At 39.2% G+C, this 24,964-nt stretch overlaps 1 protein-coding gene across 1 annotated transcript; it reads right to left on the bottom strand.

Annotated features, from left to right (window-relative positions):
- Window positions 1-1,980: 1,980 nt before the first annotated feature.
- Window positions 1,981-24,218, bottom strand: GPLD1 (glycosylphosphatidylinositol specific phospholipase D1). Its single transcript, XM_010283566.1, has 25 exons — window positions 24,122-24,218; window positions 21,187-21,242; window positions 20,143-20,221; window positions 17,282-17,379; window positions 16,674-16,784; window positions 16,349-16,397; window positions 15,791-15,845; window positions 14,723-14,830; window positions 13,986-14,013; window positions 13,759-13,898; window positions 12,723-12,788; window positions 12,042-12,162; window positions 11,364-11,503; window positions 9,972-10,158; window positions 9,471-9,581; window positions 8,394-8,468; window positions 7,860-8,016; window positions 5,765-5,906; window positions 5,095-5,194; window positions 4,908-5,001; window positions 4,179-4,355; window positions 3,708-3,868; window positions 3,409-3,435; window positions 3,266-3,316; window positions 1,981-2,058 (listed from the first exon to the last, which is right to left on the bottom strand). Exons 1-25 carry the CDS (start codon window positions 24,216-24,218, stop codon window positions 1,981-1,983), a joined length of 2,508 nt encoding a protein of 835 aa, XP_010281868.1.
- Window positions 24,219-24,964: the final 746 nt, after the last annotated feature.

Below are 24,964 nucleotides of genomic sequence, written 5' to 3'. Positions count from 1 at the left end.
CCCTTCTAAATTGGGTCACAAACTGTCTAGTTTTCCTTTGGGTTTTTTTAACCTCTCTGTAACATAAATTGAATAGCTCTTTAGGTGCCACCAGATAAATCACTGTACGGGCCGGGGTTGAAAAGACAATACTGTAGCTGTGAACATTTTTACTTGGGACTAACGAGTTAAAAATGGAAATAAAAAGATACAGAAACTAGAATTATGCAAGCCTGTCATCCTAGTTTGGTTGAATAGGTTGTATGTAATTATTTTCACACAGTTGTTCTTGCTCTGTATGTGACTTCAACTACAGATATGAAAGCTATGAGAAGGTGAGAAAATTAATGGAGTTTGTAATGGTTTTGAGGGTTTTTTTAATCTGAATTTTTTTGCAGCCTTTTTTGCTTAGCAGGTAGAGACATGAAAAAAAACTCTGAACTGAGCAATCCAGTGGAAAAAACAATGGCTCATACCTTGGATGATAAACCCCAGGAAAGCCCAGTGCATGAAGGGACAAGGATGCTGATGTTTTCAGCCATGCTGTCATTGTGTTAGGCCAGGACTGACGTGTTGGTGCAGCTGTTTGGGAAGCTTTCACATAAGCTTTCCAAGCTCTGTCTTTTGTGCAGAAAGGTTTCTGTGAACTGTATTGACTCCTTTTTCTGTACATAACTGACTGAAAGCACAATAAAAGCACTGAGAGAAAGACACATCTTTTACAGGACTGTCTTCCTCTCTACAGACATAGGCAAATGATTTTCTTATAATTCAAGTAATCAAAATGCATTCAGGTGCAATAAAATTACTCTGAGATCATGCATAGAAAAAAACAAAGCCATTGGGGGCTGTATGTTCAGCATGGAATTGCTACAGAACATACTGGCTTCAATTTTCATTTAGAAAGGAAAACTCTCTTTGTTCTGCCCTTATAAGTACACTGCTTGTTTTGCCTCACACCACAGTTCACAGATTTGTAAGGTAAGTAAAGTACTGTGCTCCCCGTCCCATCCAGTTACTTCTTTCATAAATTTCAGATTGCAAACTTTTTTTTTTAAAAAGCGTTCTGCTATGTGGGCAAGTAAAGTCCCCAAAACAGATATCGGAATGAATTACACATCAAGCTAATGTTCACCTTGCCTTTTTTTGTTGCATTGTTTCCCCGTTTTGGGTGGGTTTTTTTTGTAAACAAAACAACCTCCCTTGAGAGAGACAATTCCTAAGAAGGTAAGTTGAGGTGTGTCATGTTGGAGTTGCTATTCCACTGACTTGCGTTATTTGAAATAAAAGTAATGCTTTATGTTTGTGAAGGAGGCAGGAGAGAGAAAATAGATACACATGTATGTGTCTACAGACTAGTGTTGGTAATAATAGCATCACATCTTGCTGCTCAAGTTGTTTAATACATAATTGATGCACACTCCATTAAACCTGCATCATTAGTTAATTAGATGAAGGCTACTGTTAAAAATAAAAGCTGTTAACAATTCTGAGTTACCATGGTCATGGAATTTTACATGGAGATGCAAAGAAACAGTGTCAAGAACAGTCTCAGCCAGACGTGTGAAAGAAAAAGCATTTCCTAAAACTTATTTGGAATCCTTGTTTGTATAACTGTATACAAGAAATTGTAAATTATATGCTATTCTTCCCTGGTTTTGTCAAGAATAATACTCAAGTCTGACCAGTAAAAGGTGGTGACCACTGAACGTTCCTTCTAAAGCCAAATATTACTACCAAAATCAAGCCTTCTGCTCATTTCAGCCTCTAAAAGCATTTCAGGCTAGCTTGCTTGTTCTAGGTTAAGTGATGCTACTGCTCATAATAGAATTAATTTGTGCTTTTACATGACTGACAGTTCTGGTTGGTTTGTAAGTTAAACTACCATGAATGCTCTTATTCCCCTTCACTTAAAAACAGTGACCATCCTTCCCTCCCTTAATACTGTCTAGGACCTGATCTGGGACATCTATATCTGGTCTTAAAGGCTACCATGAACTTTTAGAGCGAGTAGACAAAAAGCCTTCCACCAAGTCGAGCTTTCGCCGAACTTCTCTCTGCTGCCACTATGACTTCTTTCTGCAGAGACACAGAACAAAGGTTAGCAAAATGTAACTGCAGGTGTATGATTGCCTTAATCTTCCCTAATGGAAACCAGATTTTTGTCCATGTCATGTCGTGTCATACAGAAATGCGATACGAGAGAGCAACCCACCTCATCAGAACAGCAGTTAACAAAACAATTTGGCAAACGAGACTATTTCATTTGGGGAACTGGAAGAAGCTGGAACCAGTCAACTCTCTTGCCAATGTAAACTATTTCTCAGGGGTAATATCCATATAGATGAATCTGGAGTGTGGACTGGATTGGTGCCATAGCAAAGGAACACAACTGCTTGGAGAACAGACTCATGCAGAAACCATCAGCGATGCCTTTGTTTCAGGTGTTGGATTATGCACCCTAGCCTAGTTTAGAAGCATTTGCTTCTCCAGGTGTTTCTCCAATGCATGTTTCAACAGCAAAAAGTTAAACACCATTTGTTGAAGACCAGTTGCACACCTCCTCAGCCTAGTACTGAGGCTTTCTCAGTACTCGGAGAACCTCAGTTTTCACACTGGTTTTGTCAGTGTGCAGAACATTGGACTCCCCTCAGCTGAACAAGCACTAAGTAACCTTCAAGCTGGGAAAAAAAAAAGGGTTCCTTAGTGCACCATACAAACATAGGGATTGACTTCTGGTAAAAATAACGGGCACCTGAGGGAAACAAAGAGAAACAGGTACACAAACACGTCCAAATCATTCAGGTAAGAACTGGGCCTCTCTAAGCTTGGAAATACTTGACATGTGAACAGCATTCACTGCAAGTGACAGACAGGACAACGAGCCTGTAAATACGAAATGAGAGAGGTGGTTCGGTGCCTGGTTTTCCCATAGCTGAGTATCCACTTTGCATACACGTTGGCATGAACAGTAAAGCCAGTTGGCACTCTATGCACTATGCAACCTTTTGGCAAACTCCTTAGTAGTTTGCATCTCAGGCTGTTTTAAGGTGGTCTCTTTCAATTCAGGTGTCATGTGCCAAAATTTTGATAACTCCATAGGTCGTCCACCTATAAAATGGTTTTAATTATCAGCTCAGAGCGTGACTTAAATGAAAACTTGATTAACTATGTAAAGCACTTAAGATTTCTGCAAAGGAGTAAGATACACGTGAGGTGTTGGCTATTATAAACAAGTGAGGTAGAAAGATGTTACGAAGCAGCTGACAACAGTAATTTTTCTCACCTTTTGTTCAGATTTCACAGTGATAACAGCACTCCCAAATCTTGATAGTTCCTGTAAAATAAGTTTGCTTGTTATAATACTGTTAGTTTTTTTAAAGTGGGACTTTTTCGTTTCTCTCAGTAGTTTGTTTTCTGGTTACTTACCTCAGGAGAAATCAGGACATATTGTGCCTGAAGAAAAAGAAGGAAAAAAAAAAAAAAGAAAATAAAAAGTCAGTAGCGTGAACCACACTAGGAGAGTAGAAGACCAGTGCAGTAACCCTGGCTCCTAAACAGCAAAGTAATTCAAGAACAAACAAGAGGAGCCAAATCACACAGATTCAGAAACATAAGTAACCTTCTGTTTTCTGAAACCAAGTCAGAACGGACCAGATATTTGCACTGGATGTAATTAATGTGTCATTATGACCTCATGTCCTGATTTCACTTTTATGTTTTCTTACCCAGTCCTCAGGACAGGGAGATATCCATGATTTGCAGTGGCCTGTCACATTCCCTGAGGATGCCTGCTTTCCATTGTAAATGTAAACACGGCCAGCTGCCCCACCAAACAGTATTGTGGTGATATCGTTAGTTCGCAGTGGGGATGTCACAAGCATTTCATCTGCAAATATTACAAGGATGGCATAAGACATCAAAAGTGAAATAATGCTAAATCAAAACACGAGAGAGTTGGCATTACATACCTCTAGGTGCCATGACTCCTATTAATGATGACAGATAAAATGTTTCAATTTCTCACTAAGTTGCTTGGGATTTTAGAGATGCCTCCCCACAAGGCACGGCGGAATACTTGTACAAGTTAGTTGAGGAAGCAGAATGTATTTAGCGCTTGTATAAATATGTAGATGACCAGTTTTGCCACTGGCTAAAGTAAAACATTGCACCTTTGATCTAGATTCATCAAGCTTTACCTAGTCCATCGTTATCCAGGTCACTCAAGTATACATCTCCTCCGAAGCGTGAAAACCTCCGGTCCCCACTGAATGTGCTGAGTAAAGAAGGCTTGGTGCTGTCTGTCAGATCGTATACCAGAGCCAGTCCAGCCTGGTGCAGCACTGAAGATATAAATGAAATCCGAGACAGGCTATCTGGAAAAAACACAGAAGTAACAGAAGGTGAGCACCAGACATAGGAACTTAGGTTTAATACTTGCAACACACTGACAGCAGATAATACTGGCATTACATAACATGGATGAAATCAATATAATTTACATTATATGGCATTAACACTAATTAGCATAGAAACAATCTCCTGGCAACAGTAGCAGGGGGAAAATGCATTCAAGTTACAGTTCTACATTTTGACTTTCCTAATTCTTTACTACCTACTGCCAGAGTAAGGACAAAATACTGTGTTGTTTTGATTACAAGAAATAGGAAGTCTACTAGCAAATCAGTGCTACATAAATAATGCAAGGTAATAATGCTGCTAAACTAATTTTAAGGAAGGAAAAAACCCACTGAAGTGAGGAATCTACAGGTTACATCTACACTTGTAGATTACAGTGATTTTTTTTTTTAAATTACATGGCAATTAAAAGGTCCCTTTTCTAACTTTTAATTTTGTATCTATCCTCCAGCCATATAGAAACAAATGTCCCAACGCAGAAATGGTTTCCCATTTTCAGAAGGACATACCTGCAGTAGGCGCACCCACCACCAAAACTGTCCTTATGATCCCAGCCACAGACATCACACCACTGGCCAGAGACAAACCCATTCTGCCCATCACCTGTTAGATTTTTAAAAGACCTCTGTCATTTCTACAGACTATCCCATTAGTTCAAATTATTCACAAGGTCACATACTATAGAAGGAGCCCTACCTTGTCTCCAGTTACTGCAAACCAGCGCTTTGTGCTTGGTAGGTTATAACCATACACCTTCCCAACACTCTGTCTGGCAGACGATGAGAAGCGATTGCAGCTTGAATTACAATTCAAAATATATTTGTATGTAACAATGTATTTTTGTACTTTCAGCTAGGATTGCTTTGTTTAAAATATTTTCCCCTTTTTGTTTGGAGCAACAGTGGCTGCCAAATTCTAAAAATCTACTTTAGTAATTCCCATGCTTACTCTAACTAGTTACGAGACATTTAGGGCACAGACCTGGTCTGTCTATCCACTTCTTTATCACCCCATATATTTTTGTGTTCAGTTTGCTTTTTAAAATCCCAAAGTTCTATCTATAGGATTATTTTAGGCATGCTTACCTGTTAGCATTTTTGTGCTCCCTCTCCCCCTTCCAAAGAAAACCCAACGAATTCTTAAGTGTCTCTAAATAACAAAGATCCTCTCTATAAGGGGTCTAAAGATATCCACCCCCCCTTCATGAGGAAGGATGAAGACATAAAAATATGAATTTAATAAAATGTTCTAAGCAGGACAAAGAGGAAACTTCCTGAAAAGCTGGAAGTCTAATCTATTACAAATCTTAACTGCTGTAGAAGTAGGGCAGAATGGAGGGATGAGCAAGCTGCCATATACAACACACCCAGCACAACTCTTCCACGTAGGGCTACCAATCAGCAGCAATGTTACGTTCTCCAGCTGGCAGCTGTCAAGTGAAAATCCAAACCAAGCATAGTTTTCTTCCCCCTTTACCATCCAGTTGGCATCTTCTACTGACAGAAGTCCTGACAGACCAGAAAAATATTAATTAAATCTTGGTGTACCCCAGCACAGAAAAATCTCTTAGCCATCCTCCACTGATTCATCCTATGACAAGAAGTTTCTATTAGCAAAGTTACACCGTCTATGATATGGCACCAGTTATTTATTATGTTAACTTTGCTTGCACAGTCTACAATGGTACTGGCTGGTGAAAGCCTTTATTCAACACAGCCTGCTTGTAAATCCTTGCAATAGCCTACACGAAGTACATGAATGCTTAAACTAGTGACTCCTTCTTAGGGATAGGACAATATTGAAACTGTTTATCAGAACTTGTAATTCTTCAAGAGTTGTGGGCAGGGAAGCTTCAAAGAATTCTGGCTTTAATTCAAATAATTCGTTCTGTGTTTTGGTTTTGCAAAAGTGTCAGTCAGCAGTGTTTTGAAAACCATTTTCCGTGTGGTTTCTAATTTTACATGAAGTAGAATAAGCTACAAAAATTAAGCGTTATTGCAAATCTCAGTTACATGATTCTGATGAAGCTCTGAATACCTGCATATCCTGCCCAACCCCTATTAACTTTATTTAGCTCTATATGTGGCCTTTCCTCCCTCGTTGAAAACAATCCTCCTCACCTCTACTCGTTAGCTGTATTCACTTGTAGCATTCCTCTTTAGCCACATGAAGGAGCATACAGAATGATAAAAATTTATCTTTTGAGGTACATTTGCAAATTTCCAAGGAAGACCGCTGAGTCTGCCCTGGTATCACCAATACACAGTTGAATCCATTGCTTTAGCAAGGCTTTCAACACTGTCTCCCACAGCGTTCTTGTATCCAAGCTTGGACCCTGCAGTCTAAATGGGTGGACAACCAGATGGAAAAATCTGGTTGAGATGATCACCCTCACAGGACAGCGGTTAGTGGGTTATACTCTGAATGCCTGTGATAAGTGGAGTGCCTTCAGGGATCTATCTTTAGGGTCATCCTGTTAAACACTTTTGTAAATGATCTGCAGAAGGCAACAACATGCCCTTTCATGAAGTTGGCAGATGACAGGAGATTGCGGGGGGCTATCACTTGAAGGCACTGCCACCATTCAGAGCAACCCAGACAGAGTGGAGGAACAGGCTGACAGGAACCTCACAAAATTCATCTAAGACAAATGCAAAGACCTGTCCCTGGGAAAGGAGATGCCCTTGCAGAGATACAGGCTGGGGACAGACTGGCTGGGAACCAGCTGTGTGGAAAAGGTCCTGGAGATGCTGGTGGGCAGAGGGCTGAGCATGAAGCTCTGATAGTAGAGATGGCCAACAGCATCCCAGGCTATATAAGCAGAAGCATGGCAAAGAGATTGAGAGAAGTGATTACTCCCCCTCTACTCACCCCTCGACCACACCTATAATACATTGTTTGGTTTTGGACCCTACAAAACATGGAAGATGTTGATAAACTGGAGCAAATTTAATAAAGGGCCACAAAGATAGTTGGAGCACTTGCACTGTAAGGAGAGACTGAGGGACAGGACTTAGGCAGACTCGAGAAGAGAAGGTTTTGAGCAGACTTAACAGCAGCCTGCCAGTACCTATGAGAAGGTTAACAAGGAGATAGAGCCAGGCTCTTCCCAGTGTACTGGGGTACTTAATGCCTTGTGTACCTCTGACTTCACTATGCATGGAGGTGGACAATACACGGTGAGCATAAACTGAAACAAGGGAGGTTCATACCGGCTGTAACAAGACATTTTTTCCCCATTAGGACAGCCAAGCAATCTCTATCATTGGAGGTTTTTGAGACTTGACTGGATAAAGCCCTGAGCAGTCTGGTCTGATTTCATAGCTGTCCCCTTATTGAGTAGGAAGCGGGACTAGACACCTCCTGAGATCCTTTCCAACCTGAATTATCCCATGATTAATTAGGAGCAAATGAACAGTCACATAAAATATGAATAGATTAATTTACTCATTAAATATTACCTTGGCCACTCCTGTTGAAATAAGAGTAAAATGCAACCACAAATCCTCTCTGCTGCCCACCAGCAGGTGCATATGGAGAGCCCACAACGAGATCAGCATTTCCATCCCCATCAACATCAGCTGCCAGGAGGGACCAACCAAGATTACAGTAGGAATACTGCAATAAACAGTTAGTTTAAGCCTGAAATGGAACTGAAACCACCAATTCTGTAACAAAACAGAGCAACTTACTTCTAAAGAGCTAACTTTGTCTGCTTCTGATCAAATTACACTCTGACTCCCTGCCTTCAATTTTGTTTTCTTTGGGGTTTTTTTGAGGGCTATGCATCTTTCTGTTCACCCTGCTGCCTCCCCTGCACTGCAGTACAAGTATCTTTCCCACATACAACCAACCTTCTGGCACCATCCCCATCAGTCTAAATTCATTTGCAATTAGAAGTTTGATTTTAACGTTCTCTTTTTAAATCCACAAGCCCCTTTGCCCTTTATCTCACCTCCTGCTTGCATAGCCCTATGTTAGCCTGATCAATATACCTGACAAGTTATGGTAACGTTTGGTTGAGATGCCACGCCTCTTCCCTCAGTGCCAAAATAGACATACACAGCACCCTAAACAGCGGGAAAAACAAACACAGCATGAGAGCATCTGCATGTCAGCACCAAGTATGAAATCCAAGACAAAGCACAGGGAGTGAAACAGTTCTGCAACGGCTATTAATACAACTACATTTTTTCTAACAGAGCCTTCTCATTATACTGTCTTTTCCACCCCAAAACTAAGAATACCCATGCTATAATGGGTACTGCCATAACCAGGCAACAAACTAAAGAAGGAGAGAGAAGTACATTTTCATCATATTATGGGTAAGGAGCAAGGACAGGATACTGTATATTACATTCGTTACACACACATTCAGGTGGCTCAAATTTTGTTAATTATTATTTAATGCAATGGCACACGGTGCCAGGCACAACAGATGCATGCAATTTTCCAAGCTAGTGGGTTTACATAAAAGCATTTAAATTCCTATTTAGGCAGCTAAGTTAGTAACTGAAATTCTGAAGACTTTTAAGCTTAATGAATGCGGTTTAAACCAAAATATTTTGCCTCTCAGTTCATGAGGGACCATTACATATGCTTATCTGGTAGGCTGCAAGTCATTAAGCCTCTGTAACTTGATTACTTTAGCAAGTGTGTCTGTGTTCTTATCTCATTTTAGAAATCATCTGTTGGCCTGTGACAGCAGATGACAAAGCTCACTGACCCATGAGGTCTGTTCCAGACTCTCTGTTCCTAAATAAAAAGGGTACACTTGTATTTCATGAATGGCTCCTTACATTTCCAGCACATCCGTACTGCAAAGTTGCAATTTGACTTGGATTTCTTATGTGCATAAAAGCCACTGAAAGAGAAATACAGATAGCTGTCATTGCTCTAGTCAAAATACCCACAAAGGTTTATAACCTTTAAACCTTTAACATGTTTAAATCACGTGACCTTGAGCAACAAAAGAAATTCTCTCTCTTGTTTCACTGTTCAAAAAATATGTATCAATAAAAATGTTCTGTTTGGAGGGAAAAAACCCCAACAAAGCCATGTGTGTGGCTTACTTTGTAAGTAAGAAACTGAGATCCCACAGAAGGTGCTCCAATTGCCAGATCTGGCATTCCATCCTCATTGAAGTCCAGGACTGCCAAGGCAGAACCAAATCTTCCTGAAGGCTAGAAGAAGAGGGATTGCTCTCATGAAAATTACAGAATTTTTAAAGACAAAACCATCAAAACCTAATGCACGTTTGCAATCACAGCACTGGAAATGGGAGAACTGGTAACAGAGATGACAAAAATCTGTCCCAACAATTCTTAAGATTTTCTTAGTATCACTGTTCTCCCAAGTAATAACTGCCATAATAATACACTAACCTCAGAGTCAACTGTTCTGTTTGAGGATCTGGAGGTGTTAAAATAGAAGATAACTGAACACAATATCATGCTGCTTTGCTATTTCCTCTTCTGAGACTAGTACACCATTGATGTTAAGCTTATGATCTTTTCTTACCACCTTTTCAGGCAAAAAGTTTTAAGTGACAAATATCTGACTTGACCCCTCACCTGATGACCCTGCAGTACTTGGTCAGCTTTCTCATCTAGATCCATGTCCTCTGGTGGCAAACCTGACTGGTTGCCATAGACCACATACACCTGTCCTATCTGAACACGGCCGAGTGTGCTGTACCCTGGTGCTCCAACCACCAGATCTTCATATCCATCCTGGTTTAGGTCAGCTGAGATCATTGCCCTGTACAGCAAGGGAGTCAACAAAATCATAGCATTAGCTGCCAGGCTACCACAACATTAGCAGAAAATTATTATTTTTACTTCTTTCAGGTAAAACAAGATCTGTCTTTTCCCATCTACTTTTGTAAAAATCTGTACAGCATTTTTCATATTATATAATTGATTTTTGTTTTCTTGAATCAAATAAAAACAGCCTTGAAGATTCACCTTCCACTAATGCAGCTGAGATCTGTAGGAACTGCTTTTTACTTACCGACACAAGGCACCTGAAAGCAATCAGAGGAGGGAGCATGAAAAAGGGCTGCTTGCATATGACACAGAATACAAAAGATGAAATTAAGTATCTTTTTAACTGAACCTCTGACTTAATCAATGGACTTAACAGTAGATAAGCAAAGAGATCACAGGTCTCAGTCACATGTTGGAGTTTAGGGAGGGATCGTGGAGAGAAAAGAACTAACTACTGTTCATTGGGCTGGTGTAAATTAAACTCAAGAATTGAATCTTCAATTTTTGAGTCAGAATAAATAGAACAAGATGAGCAGCAATGCAAGTTTATTTCATTAGTCTTCCCTGTTGCAGGTAAAGCTAGAACGTCTCTGGCAAGGAGAGAGAATATGCCTCTCCTCTGTCCTGGATCTATCTTTGAATTCCCTACTAGTGTTGTAGTGTTTCCAAGAACACTCGCTAGGCTCTATCAGTGATCAGTTTGGGACAGACAACTGATTCTGCGCAAACATCAACAAATAACCAAAAAAGGGTAACAATGTTCCTATACTGTTCAAAACAAGAGCCAATGCTGTTTCTAATTTTGGTTCCTTCCATTCTGAGCTTGATCACACACAGAGCACTGAGCTCCTTCACTAAGGACAGAATGTAAAAAAAAAAAAAAAAAAATTACAAGACAACCCTTCCAAAGAAAGAGGTTATCTGACTAGAATTCACATCTGAATGGAAATTTTGTTCTTGATACAGTTTTATTCAGTACCAACACAAAGAGGTTTATGATAACATCTGAAAGAAAGGTTTCACGGGTTAACTTCTTGTTCCAGCCAGTCAATATAAACCATTCAGCCAGATTTGTACCACTAATTGATTTGGACTGTCACCTTTAAAGAGCATCCAAAGACTAAACATCAATATTTTGGTGGGTACTCAAAATTTTCAGAAATTAAGAGGGAGGTAGGAAGAAAAAAAATTACCAACCACCCAAGTCTAGCATAGGGTGAGGTCAGAAAATACGAAGCTGCTGGCTTGGAGATGTACTTAGAAGATTTTTGATGTGTAGCTGCTAACGCTGTCCAGACACTGGTTGCAAAAGCACGGTTTATCAAGTGGAGGGAATTCTGTAATAAAAATAATAGAGACACACAAGAACGGTTAAAACACAGGCTGAAACTAGAACATTATGGAGCACCTCCAAACCAAGCCACCAACAGTGGATATCACCACATTGATCTAAGTGGACTCTGACTCAGCTCATAAGCATCATTTCAGAAAGAGACAGAAATCTGTATGCTCTAAATGCAGCACTGCTAATTGCTCACTGCTATGCTTTGTTGGGACTTCTTAACCCCAAAAAGCGATCATATGATTCTGTAAGATGTAAATACTAACGTGTAAGTACTAAAGATATATTTTGCCTTTTTTGGCACTGCAAGATATATTCTAACTTCACTTTGCAATGAGCAAGGTGTAAAAATTGAATATTTACAATGTACATATAAATATACAGATTAATAATGGCTGCTGGAATCCCCGTGAAGTGAAGGCTACTGTTAACATCCAGAGACCCTGCTCCATCTCACGGCATCTCAGATGGAAATTAAAACAATTTTATACAGAGCTGAATTTGACCTGACACATCTGTCACTTCTCACTTACTGTTGCCCAAGACTGTATGCTGAAGTGAACTCCTCTCTCTGTATAATTTATATTCTTTTCAAGTGTTTTTGTAAGCAAAGAAGTTGTATTCTTCTGACGTTCATTTTTTGATTGCTTTTTTCTGCTAAAATACAGAAGGCAGTAGCAACAATTAATATAACTGAATTAATGACTTGAGTATTTTATGACAAAGCTAGGAGATGCAATCATATTGCATGCAATCAGGTGGCCATTTCTCCCATACATAAATGGAGTTCTCAAGAGATACCAATTATGCTGGTTTCTCTTGAGATGTTTGTTAGAGCAATACATACACTTGTGCTCCGAACAGCTGAATTCCATACTTCTGTACATAAATCAGGACAGAATTTAGCTATGGTTAGGGTAAACATGAATCAGTAGTTTCATGATTAGCAGAACAAAGAGTGACAAGCAAATAAAGTGTGAAGACTTAGCACTTCAGGTGCTAGGTAAGTATTCTTGTCCTTAGGCTGGAAGGTAAAAATCTCACCCAGGTTCTGCACAGTTGCCCTATATGAAGCTTATTTATTCATGTTAAGAGACTCTCAAATTCACACACAAGAAGATAAACCAAAATATCTCTAATTTTCAGTAACTCACTGTCCTCATTAGTAGAGGACTCTCATCAGTAAATCTCTGAACCTTCAGAGCTATACTTACACATAGCTGTCCTTGTGCTCCCTTGTGCAGTTTATGAACAGAGGGTTCTCAGGCAGGAAGCAGCCACTAAAGAAATACATGCAAATGTAAACAAAAAGAAATAAATGCAGAATGCATTTTAAGGATTTTCCAGAAATGGAAGTGAAACTCAAAATACAACTTTTATCCTCATCAATTTTCTCAAGAAACCCTGTTTATTCAAAATCAGAGAATCATTATAATCCTGATAAACCCCTTTGATAGTTAGTGACCTTGATTAGGTTCTACATGAATCTCACATACAACTCTTCAAGGAAACTTACTGTAACATGTCCTGTTAATTCTAATAATTTAAAGCACTTTTAATGAAAGTGCCATTCTGGAACAAAGAACACAACAGATTATGCCATATTGTATTTCAAACATCATTTCCCAAAATAGCTGCAGTGATATTTTCCATATAAATTGATGGATTAATTACCACTGTTGGTCTTATAAAGTTATTTACAGTAAGGTTACACTTAGAGCAGTACAGGCCCAGAACTTCTATAAAAAAATATGATATTCTGAGTACAAGCCTGAGCTTCCAACACCAGAATATATACTCTTACTCTTTCTAATCCTATCTGCCTTCAGTGTCTGAAGGCAGTATCTGCCCTCCCCTAGGAAGGGACATCTTTGCTGGCTGATGACAGTAGCCAGAAGGTGCTGCCACAGCTCAAACTGCCAGGCCAGGCAGAACCTCAGGGCATGGCTATGCAACATTTAAGCAGGCCCTTGAGTATGTCTTAAAGAATGCCCCAAATTTTCCCTGTTGAGTATCAGCTGGGCATGCCAGAGCCTTGCCTGTGAAAAGGATTGTGAACATGTAACAAATGCAAGCTCAAGGCCTACGTAATCCTGTGCATCCAGGTAAAAGACAACCACAGAAATCCCTTTGTCCAAGTGAGGATTTAAACCTCAGCACTTCTTCTAGGAAAGAACCTGCCTTCAGAAGAACAAAATGGGTGTCAGAACTTGACTAATGCTTTTCATATGGCAGGAAACACAGCTATACCTGGTTCCATTCTCTAGCATATGGCTCGTCAGCTCAAAAATATTGTTTGTCCAGAATGCCATGTCATCCACTCCTCCAAGGAAATACTCGTGGAACTTCTCCACCAGAAATGGAGATTTGCTAGCATACGTTGGAAAAAGCTGAGAGACAAGCAACATGATTAGTAAGAGGGATTACACTGTCTTCATGCTATGTGTTCATTTTTATAAAGAAAACAGAAGACCAACCTTGGCAACAGCAAGCCTTTCTCCATGCCTGAAAAAAAAAAATCTTCAGAAATAAATTTGCTTTACTTAATAATATTTAATTATTTAAACAGTTCTTTTAAAGGCTTCTGTATAGTAAACACTATACAAGTCATTACATTTCCTTGCTGGCTGTTAATATATTTTTAAAAGCCGTAATGTGAGAAGTAATGTTCTTAACTTTATTGCTGCACTTAATTTGGAGATCTTCACAGCGTTTGTAAATGCTGCATGACTCCTGGTAATTAACTGAAATAACGGATACAGCTAGGCTGTTTAGGATATTCAAAAGTAGACATTGCCAGGTATCAAAGCCTCTTCTGAATTATTCTTGGACTTGAAAGGATCTACCTAAAGTGTAGGTAAGCCATCTACTTAGGTATGTACACTACTCTGTCAGTACATGAAAATTATATTGCTAACATGCCTGTGAGCTGTCCTCACATAAATAGGCATAAATACATTAAATGCATAAATGTGTTAAATAGCTAAGATGCTGAATCTGTGGTGTAATAATTAATTTAACAGCTATTAAGCAGTCCAAATTTGTATTCTAGCCATTAAAAAAATTCAGGTATTTTATGATCTTGAGATCTAGTAGTGAGTCTATATTGCTGTCCTCAGTGCATAAATTCTGAGCGAGCATTTCAAATCGGATTATCATAATTTTCCTACATGTGTTTGACTCATGAAAACCCAGACAAAGCTAATCAACTTACAGTTCGAGAAACAGCAGGTAAGTACAGTCAGTAATTGTGCTTTCAGTTATGATCTCTCTTCCATAAAACTCCTTATAGATAGCTGCTAGGTCTTTGACAGGTACATACCTAAAAACAAGACGAAAGCATTGTAACAATTCTTCCACATCACCCGATAAAAGATTACAGTTTTTGTAATAACAGTAGCCTGCTTTAAAATATTCTACATTTCAAGAGACTACAGAAAGTCATGAAGATTTACAAATGCCAGAAAGACCAAGATTGCAGGTGCAGTTACTCTGCACAACACTCTCCTCCTGTTTACGTTCAAACTCAGAAACCTGTAGAACCACTCCCCTATGGCTACTCCATGTAGAGTTTCCACACTCCCTACATGGTTCCTTGGCTTGGTGATCACATAATCTTGGAGGATATCCTCTAACTCTCCGCTGTGCCAAATCTACTCCTAGCCAAACAGACATTTCCCACAGCTGTGCCAGAGTTTTATTAATGAACTGTGCCTTCTACACCTAGATGAACTACATCCTACTTAAACAAAACTCAAATGACCTACTGCTGATGCAAAAAAAAAAAAGTGAGTTTTTTATTTCAGTTAAAAACTGTGAGAAAAAAATTGTGTATATATAAAACTGCTGCTTCTTTTTATACTTTAAAAACCTGTCTGAATTCCACAGCATCTATAACCATAAACATCCTCAACTTCCAAACTTTAAATGGAAATCTAAGTGAGATTTATTTAATTATTTAACTAATTGCAGGGAGAGTCCAGCAAACCCTTTTCATTGATTATTTGATATATAATTATTTACAATTCCCCTCAGAGATAAATAATTTAATCTTTCTTGCTGTGGTCCTATATGTAAAACTCTTTTTCCTTCTGTCCTTCCAGATTTTCATGCCAGGGAACAGTAAGCTTGCATACAAGGAATACCAAACTCAGAAAAATTCCAGTAGCCGCAAGGGTTTCTTTTGAAAGAAAGATAAAGGAGGACAGCATTTTGTTAAAACACAATGAGTATACAGAGTAAGCAGAAATAATTGTTAAAGAAGGTAACCTCATTATCTTACCAATTCGATGCCAGATAACTGAAATCCAGCTCAAACTGACTGAGTACATCTCCTCCTGCAGACGGAAGAATGAAAAAAAAAAAAAAAAAAAAAGCCCAACAAACCAAATCCATTAAGTATCTATCATGGATAAAAGCACATATGAAGCTATGTATGGCTATGCTATGTTTAGATGGTAGATCCTCCAGATGCATACTTAGAATACTTTCAGGTGAACCATTTATGTATGCTGCATATTTTATACTTCCAGAGAATAGTAATAATGTAGAATTTAAAATCACAGTAGTGACTCCATTTAAAGTTTAGCATCCTTCAGCCTCTGTTTTGGCTTTAATACAAGTGTCCATATGCCCTATCTCATCTGGTGAAACACGGAGCATGAGGACGGAGATAGCAGGGCTTTGCCAGCTATGGGGGAAGGGTGAGAATACAGTGTTCATGAGACTCATTCTTGGCTCCTGCATGGCACAGGGTAAGACCCAGAATCACCCACTGTGGTTTTGAAGGGGACTAGTTATTCCCATAGAAGGATCTATGATTAGCCAACAGAAACATTACCAAAATCACCAACATTGTGAGCTTCTGAGTATGAACCATGAAAATCAATCTGGAGAAAGAGAAAAACAAGAGAACTGTCTGTTGATTTTACTTATCCTTCCATGCAAACATATGAACAGAAGCAAATTGTCCAACCAGCCCTGAAGTTTACAGGTCCCAAACCTGATCAATTTTGTTCTTATGGAGTTTGTGACATTACATCTCTCTGAAAATCTTCCTGAAACAGGGCTCCAGCTTCTCTCTTCCCTCCCCACCAGAGTCCAAAGCTAAGCTATCAATTCCAATAAATCCAGTTATATCAATAAATATAATAATACAGGCTTACTTCTCCCATGGCCTTTAGAAATCCTTGGTCGATGCCCAGGCTATGCCAGCTAACGTCTGCTACCATATGTGAGGCAATTCCAAACAGGAAAGCCACCAGCTTCTTTGTAGCCTATACAACAACAATCCACTTGTAGTAATGTCAGCAATTTTAGTCCTGTCTTTAAGAAGAGGTGAGCATTTTATGTTAGTGCATTATACAGGGATATAGGTAAGAAACCCTTAAAATACAAGAACTTAGCATGACAAAGTGTTGACCACTCATTCCTTGATCTAAAAGACACTTAATTTTCAAATGGCAAACACTCAACCAGATCTGACAATAATGCAAGACCACCAATCACATTTGAAAGTTTGGACCTATGAAATATATCATAAGCACCAGACCACACTGGAGATAACTGATAGATTTTATATGGAACCCATAACTTTTTCATCTGGTAAATATGAAAACAGGATTTCAAATATTCCTCTATCAGCAGAGACTTTAATTTAAAAACATGTATTTTTTAATAATATTAATATTTCCCAAAGGATGAAATTGCAGCAACAAATGAAGGTGAAGAAAACAGTAGAAAGTAAAGTCAAAAGCTAATGAAATTTTCTTACCTCCTCCCATGGCTGAGGATAATTCCTTCTGATGTAGTGAATACTTGCATTAAGAAATGGTGACCAGTGAGTATCTTCAGACACATCATGGAATATACCTATTGCAATAAAATTATATCAGTATTTGATCTATCATTTGGGGTGAGGGGTTTTACTTTCCATTTAAAAAAACATAGACTTATGTTCAATTTTATATCATACAGATGATACATTTTGCCATCCACTTATATGAGAAGAACCAGATGAGATGTATTTTTATATGATTTATACTATCAAGAGAGATACTAGATTTACCTTCTACATTTTAGTTTGAAGCATCTGAAAATTTTGTGCTTGCTCCCTTTCTCTGTGCCTATGAATAGGTACAGTACAATGAAAAACTGCCTCCCAAGCAGCGAGGATAGAGAGAGCTGACAGAGAAGCTGTTAACTAAATGAATGCATCAAATCATATGGCAGAAAAGTTGATGGGCATGGCAGCCAACTCAAAATACCATGCTTTGGGACAGGTATCAGCTTCCACAAGGCAAAGGAAGGCTATGTCATCATCATCATCACTTTCAACAGAATGGCAAACTTGCCAAGAAACAGTCAGTGTATGAGCAGAAAAAAGGAAGAGGAAAGCAGGAAAAATCAGGTTTTCCTTTGAAGCATCAATTATTACTGTCACTTGGATTTATGCAGAAGAGATGATGTAGGGTCTAACAGTGACCTTGCCTAAAAATTTCTGTGTACCTACATAGAGCTGAGGGCAGAGTGATGCTGACATGATGAGACCAAGCAGCACACTATTAAATTCTCTAAGGGGCAAGAAGGTAAGCAGCAGATAAGATTGTTTGGACCATCAATACACTTGGAGGAAGAGTACATGTTTGTTCAGAAAGAACTGTGAAACTGCAGAATATCAAGGTATATTAAATGCTGAAACTGAGAGAGCAGACCTTGTGGGTGATTCAGTCACCTCCTTGGCCTCTTGACATTTTATAGTGCAGCTGAACTAGATAACATAAGGATGGGATTTGCTAGACCAAAATTTAGTATTCACAGAGTAGAATTCTACACCCAAGTTTGTCTCCTGCCTGGAAAGGCAGTCTGGATAGCTTTGTTCTTCATCTAGAGGCACACAGTTAAAATGGCTCAGATTGGTAGAGGTATCTATTTCTTCCACATAGACTAAGACAACTGCTGACAAGTGGCCCAAGTACAAAACAAGGCAAGATGGACCCCAACTTTAGTGAAGGAATGTGAGCTAGAGGCTGCAGATAGAGAGGGTTTGATCACTGGCCTCGTATAAGGCAGAAGTCAAAACTGTCAGAAGAGAAAGACGAGGTAGATAGAAATAACCAAGTTAAGGCAGTAATTGAAGAAATCGCAGGAGAACATCAGTCCTGAAAACAAGGCAAGCAAGACTGAAGTTCGGGGTAAGATGTTAGAGCCAGGCAGAAGATCAGGAACAGGGACCTGGTGAATGACAGGAAACAAAACCAGTATTAAATGCCAGAGCAGAGGGGCAATCTGGATGTGAAATGAGCACCGCTACATAACAACAGAGAAAATCCCCTGTTAGGCAACCTGGACAGGGCAACCTGCCTATCAGGATATAAACCAAGCAGCCTGTAGGTGGCATAAACAACAGTCAGCATCAACAACGTGTGACTGAGAAACAATCAGAAGTCTAGCTGCCACTGTGTGATTTAAGACTCCAAGTAGAACAGACAATGAGAAAAGATGGGGAAAGCGTCCTTGGAAAGACAAACAAGGATTTTGCAGTTTGAGGCAGGAAAACCAAATACTGAGATAAGTGAAGGCACTGCCACTCAACTGAAAAACATGTAAAAGATGAGGCAAATCAAACAAAGATCCTAAGAACACTTTGAATTTAATGGATCTGAATTTGCATGACACACTGAAATAAAGAACCTCCCAGACTTTAGACTTTCAGTAAGATCTCAGCAATCAATTGGCCAGATAGCCTCACACAAGCTACGTATCACTGCCTTGTCTCTGGTATCTGCCTGAAAGTCCTAATAGCTTGTTTGTTGGAGGACAGCCTGTCTTTGTCCCATTTTCTAATTGTTCACTATCCAGATTTACCACTTTAGTAGCAAATATCCTGACCAAGCCCTAGCTGGCTGTTTTATAGCTCCGGTGTTGCTGGAGAAGCTGATTATGATCAAGAGCTGACCTACCAGAGTTGAAAAATCAGGGGACCAGCTGCAAGTCAAGACACTCTTTACAGCCACTGCAACAGGGTGCTAATTTTGTAGTGCAGTCTTTGGATCTGCAAGCACCAAAACTGAGACTGACATTAATTTCAAACAGGAAAAGGCAAAAGACAGCAGTCTGTAAAAGAAAGGCTTTAAACTGGGATGTTACACTTCCCCCCCAGCCCCCACAAGTCCTATGCTATTTTGTTTTTGTGAGCTTTTTGTATTCTTCTATCATCTTGGTGACTGATCTGACAGAAACTAATACTTCCTAATACAGAAGTTAGCTCTAGGCTTTCCCTAAGAATTAGAAAAAAGAGCATTTTGCCTTCTCAATTTCTTCCCAAGGTAGTACTCAGTCATCTGACCTAATTTAGTCAAACAGCATCCTTCTATCAAATTGCCCTACACATTAAATAGGTAAATTTACCCAAAAGTTATGTTCTTAAAACATTTTCAAATGTATTGTTTTCTTATATAGTTCTACAGAAAGGCTCAAAGTACTAACAGAAGTGGGTGGATGTTTTTGCAGGAATGCATTTTTGGCCATAGTTCATTTCTTACAACATAACTATTTACAACCCTGCTAAATTCTGTAGGATTTTCACATAAAAATACAGTTGTTACAATATCGGACTTATAAAGCTTTTCTTACCACTTTTGCAGATTGAAGGATAAAAGGCATCAGGATAAATGCTCCCAGCCTGAAATGCATCTTGGTGGTTTAGTAATAACTGGGAAAAGGATGAGGAAAAAAGGAATGAGAATGCTACTGCAGAGCACAAACCCACAGGTCACTGCCAATACTGAAGACAAAACTTAAATATCCAGCAAGATACAACTATCATCTTGGTAAAATACGTTATTTCAGTGCCATCACCATCCCCCATCATCCCACCTCACTTACCTCCTTGCCAAAATACTTGTAAGCAAAACTAAGCTAATCAGTACCCACTGTAATTTGAAAGGCCATTTAGGAAAGTATTCATATGATCTAACTTAGGTACTGGTGAAGTCACCTTCTGAAGGCGCTCTCCTCTTCTTGGACTAAGACACAAAGCCTAGTCTGCTGTCTTCCATCCTCTGAATCACAGCATAGCTGTCTGCAGTGGACAATGTGAATACTTCCCTTGAATGATCTCTTACTTCGATAAAATTGTATAAAATGGTGGTCTTTACATTGTGCTAAAGGATATTAAAAATGTTTTAAACACAAAACACATATGTGTCATGTTCATGTGTTTATGAAAACTGTTCACGTGCTTATGGTGCTCTGCTGGATACAGCCCACAAAAGAAAAAGCTATTTGCACCAAGGAGAAATTGGTTAAGTGATATATGTGGTGGACTAAATTCAAACCCTTGCTGTCATTTTGCTATCCTTATGTGTACTAAATCTCCTTTCCAAAAATGCTCTACTGATTCTAATACAACTACCCACGGAAGGTATGACTTAAGATGATGCGAAAAAATGCAAGAAACCACACACAGTATACACACATTATTATAATTACTACATATATGCAATAGTACTCAGGAGTCAAATTATTTTCAACAAAACAAGGTAAAAATACAGTCTAGCCACAATAGTTACACACATATTACTGAGAATAAATAATAAAGAAAAGAAAGGCAAGATGACAGACAGAAAAACACTCAGAAGAAAGGCATACACAATTAAGCAATAATATGCTTCCTACCTGTCTATAATTAACACTCCCATCACGCTTAGTGAAAAATTCCAGAGCTCTATGTGCTGAAAAACAACATATTGAAGTATTGATTCATAGGTACTGTGGCCAGACTCACATTTTGTTAGAAACTTTATCAAAAACAGAATATGCTGCATCGCTGTATCTAAGCCAAGTGGCAGAGGTGCATGAAACATGACTTCTCAGAAAATGCTGTACGTGTGAGAGCGTGTGTTTTCTCACCTAGGGAGCTAATAAGGAAATGCAGTTTCTGTGGCACATCTGGACTGATGAGACCCGGTCTTATCAGTCACTCTCTAGCCTCCAGCTCCCGAGCTGACGAACAAAGCTGAAAGTGCTTAATCGCAGGGAAAAGGAAATCCCCATGTGCAGAACTGAGCTACAACAGTGAACTGACACAGATCTCACCCAGCACATATAGAGTACGGATCATAAAACTCCAGCTGTAAAGGACCCAAGGTGAATTGCATTTCAGTTTCACTGTTGCCATTATCATTGAAAAAGGTACCTCAGGAATCAATGCAGATGTTTAACAGCTTGATTAATTTTTAACAAGTATGAAAACCTCAAAAATCTGAAGCCAGCAAGGTAAATAATACTATTTGTCACTGAATAGGCAGACATTCTTGCTGCCAAAGAGAATGGAAAAAATGGGCATCACTTTTCTTTAATGAAGTCTCCTTCTAATTAATGTTAGATAATCTAGTAACACTATTCTAAAAATACCCAATATTGCCTCTAAAACTATTTGGTTGAAACTGCATGCATGGGTTATCATCTTGCCTTTCCACACCAAGTTTTACTCCTCACTTAAAGCTATTTAGAAACCAAGACTGATAAAGATAACCCAGAATATGCTAAATTTAATTGATCCTTACGACATCACAAAAAAACCCCCACTCTCAGACAAAAATCCTCTCTCAGACAAAACAGTGTGAATTTGAATGATCTTTCACTTTGAATTTTACCCACCGATTTAAACCACCCTTATAAAATATGTTAAGATACCTTAAGGACCAATCTTGCACCAAAACAGGAATAGCTTAAAAATAATAATAATAAAAAGTCTATAGTTTTAAGGTTTAGCCTTTTCAACACACATCTCTATTTCCAGTGCGGGAGACTTTCAGCTTGGCAGTTTGCTTTTCCTGTCTCCTGTCCCCCCTGACTTCTCTCATTACTCATGTGGGCCCAGGTCCTACAAGTTCACCTTTGCAACGAATTTTGTGATGGATCCCCACAGTTCCACAGAGCCCCACAGGTCTGACGGGAGCCCCTGGGGGCGAAGAGCCTCCCCGCTCAGACCTGCCTCCAGCAACAAGGCCATGGCAAGTAGGACATGGCACAGCACTGTTGAGCACACCGAACATGATCAACATTCTGAACAGGCAGAGCTTTTCACCGCTTTAACAGTACTTTCAGAAGTCTGTCCAGGATAGACTTTGGTGCTGGTTTTGAGTCAGAGGAGTTCCTCTACAGTTTGGGTTGTTTTTTTTTTCCTGGAATACTGAGTGTTTGGCTTGGTCAATAACTTTCAGTATCTTATCACCATGGACTTTTATTTTCACCTTAATAAAAACACTGATTTTAGCAACATCAGAGCTGAACTCAGTTTAATGTCATTTTCAGACAAATGGGCAAAATTTGTTGTAAACTATGATCCAATAGTTCAGTGTACACACTACTCCTCAGACAACAAAGACCTTTTAATTATATAAATGCACGTTTTCTGCAATATACTTCCTTGATTAGAAAAAAATGACTGCTTTGGGACAGATCCATAAACTCTTGTTTCTCTTTGTAGTCTTCCTGCAAATACACTCTATTCTGCCAAATCTGTTATTTCAAGTTGTCAGAAGTAAATTAGTAAATAAAAAATCCTCAGTAGTTAGAGTCCCAAGCTTGCAAAGATGTATGCACTTGCCTAACTTCAGGCAGTGTGACTTCTCCTACCATGACTATGGGTTTCTTGACATAACATTAGGAAAAGCAGATGGTTGCAGGGTGTTGACCATGGCTACAGCACTCCTTAAGGGAACATACTCTCCGTCTCAAATAAATGCCAAGAATAATCCCAGCCTTTAACTTGTTCTAAGTTCCACATATTCAGTAGTTAAGGTCTGACTGAGAAGATTACCTGAATAGAGACAACATCATACGTTTTACTATCTGTTTAAGCAATGGATTTAGAATCAGAAACAGAAGAACAAACAATTAAAACTGTCAATTTATTATGAGTAAACGTTTCAGAATAACCTCACACTACTCAGGAGTGTTCTTGCAAGAACTACAGCAGAAACCAGATTTTAAAAATAACACATGCAAACAAGAAATTCAAAACAGAAGTATTTCCCCACTTCGATGTTCACTCAGTTCTCTCCTTCATTCTCTACAAATCTAGGCTGTTCAGACTACAGATAGCAACCTACCAGAAAAAGACACAGAACAAAATTTTTATGATGTTAGTCATAAACACATTATAGCAATTTATCTATTTTATGCAGGCATAGCAAAATTAATACACAGTGATTTGAAAACAGAGCTACCATAAATGACCTGTGTTACTCTCTAGGTTAAATATAACAATCCCATAAATTGCATAAAGTATTCCTCTTCTTTCTCCAAACCAAACCCTGTCTGCGACACAGACACAAACATTCCAGTTACATAATGCCTGTGTTTTAGAAGACGGAAAAATATGTAACCAAATCAATTCAAGCATTTTGCTTATAAAACCAGTAAAGTTTCAAACTCCAAAACCAAACTATTCATCTATCCTATGTGTTATTCACACTTTTTTTAAATGACGTAGAATGCTCATTACTTTAACATTATTTCCTCCCTTTGCTTTCCAGCCAAATCTGAATTTGCTTCTCTTCCCAAGCAACTCAAAAGACACAAAAACTCATTCTGAACGTCTTACCTATTTCAACATGTGTTGAAATTCCACTTGTGATACACCTTTGACAGAATTGGTGTAGTATAACCAGCAAAACAGACCAAATCTTCAAACCAGCCATGATGCTGGCTCGAACTGTGATTTTCAGAAGTCTGGAGCAGTAGCACTGTGACCTTTGAAATGTAGGTTACGGAGCATGCCTTTTCTTTCAGACACATTGCTGACACAGCAAGTAAACAACTGCTGTATTTGAAAAGCTGTTTTATACCAAAGCTTTTTTTTACCTCAAAAAAAAGTACTTTATAAAAAAAGAGATAACCTATAGGTGTTCTCCCCTGTTCAATTCTGTAATATCTTTGGGGTTCGGGCAGTGTAACTGCACAGCAGCCAGTGAGCTCTGTTTAACATACAAAGGCATGGCAGGTAAGAGCATCCTCCCACAGTTCTTCCAGCTCATGATGCACTTGCCTTACAACAGCTACGACAGATTTCACAAAAAAATTAAAGCCAATTGCCAAAGCTGTATTTGTTGAAACATACCAGCTCCAGAGCTGTGGGTGATACGAATTCATAAGCTATGGTGAGCCGACAGGACATTGCATACATACGTCTGCAACTTACGATCCAGACTGAAAGCCCAATCGATATACTGGGGGAACATGTTTTTTTTGGGGGAACATGACAGTCCCCCTGCCATACACATCGCTACCCACTTCTGTCCGAGTGTGGAGGCCGGGCACGCTGCGGCTCCCAGCCATCCCCATGCAAACCTGGCCCGGCCGCTGCTCAGCCTGCGGGCAAGGCTGGCACGGAGGGCACTGCCACGCCGGTGCCCAGCGAGATGGCGGCACCGGGCAGGGGCCTCCC

Source organism: Phaethon lepturus, unplaced genomic scaffold, assembly GCF_000687285.1.
Source record: "Phaethon lepturus isolate BGI_N335 unplaced genomic scaffold, ASM68728v1 scaffold1123, whole genome shotgun sequence".
In the NCBI taxonomy this organism is placed as follows: domain Eukaryota; kingdom Metazoa; phylum Chordata; class Aves; order Phaethontiformes; family Phaethontidae; genus Phaethon; species Phaethon lepturus.
Note: the sequence above shows the minus strand (reverse complement) of the source record. Positions and strands in the feature narration are given on the sequence as shown.

Bases quoted from the DNA above. Each gene is read 5' to 3' on its own strand.
- GPLD1 (XM_010283566.1), bottom strand. From the start codon at position 24,218: ATGGCTGGTTTGAAGATTTGGTCTGTTTTGCTGGTTATACTACACCAA. The intron at 17,380-20,142 runs GTAAGAAAAGCT...TTATTGCAATAG, and splicing joins TCCTTCAATCTGCAAAAGTG to GTATATTCCATGATGTGTCT. The intron at 15,846-16,348 runs GTAATGTTTCTG...TTCCGTCTGCAG, and splicing joins TCACAATGTTGGTGATTTTG to GAGGAGATGTACTCAGTCAG.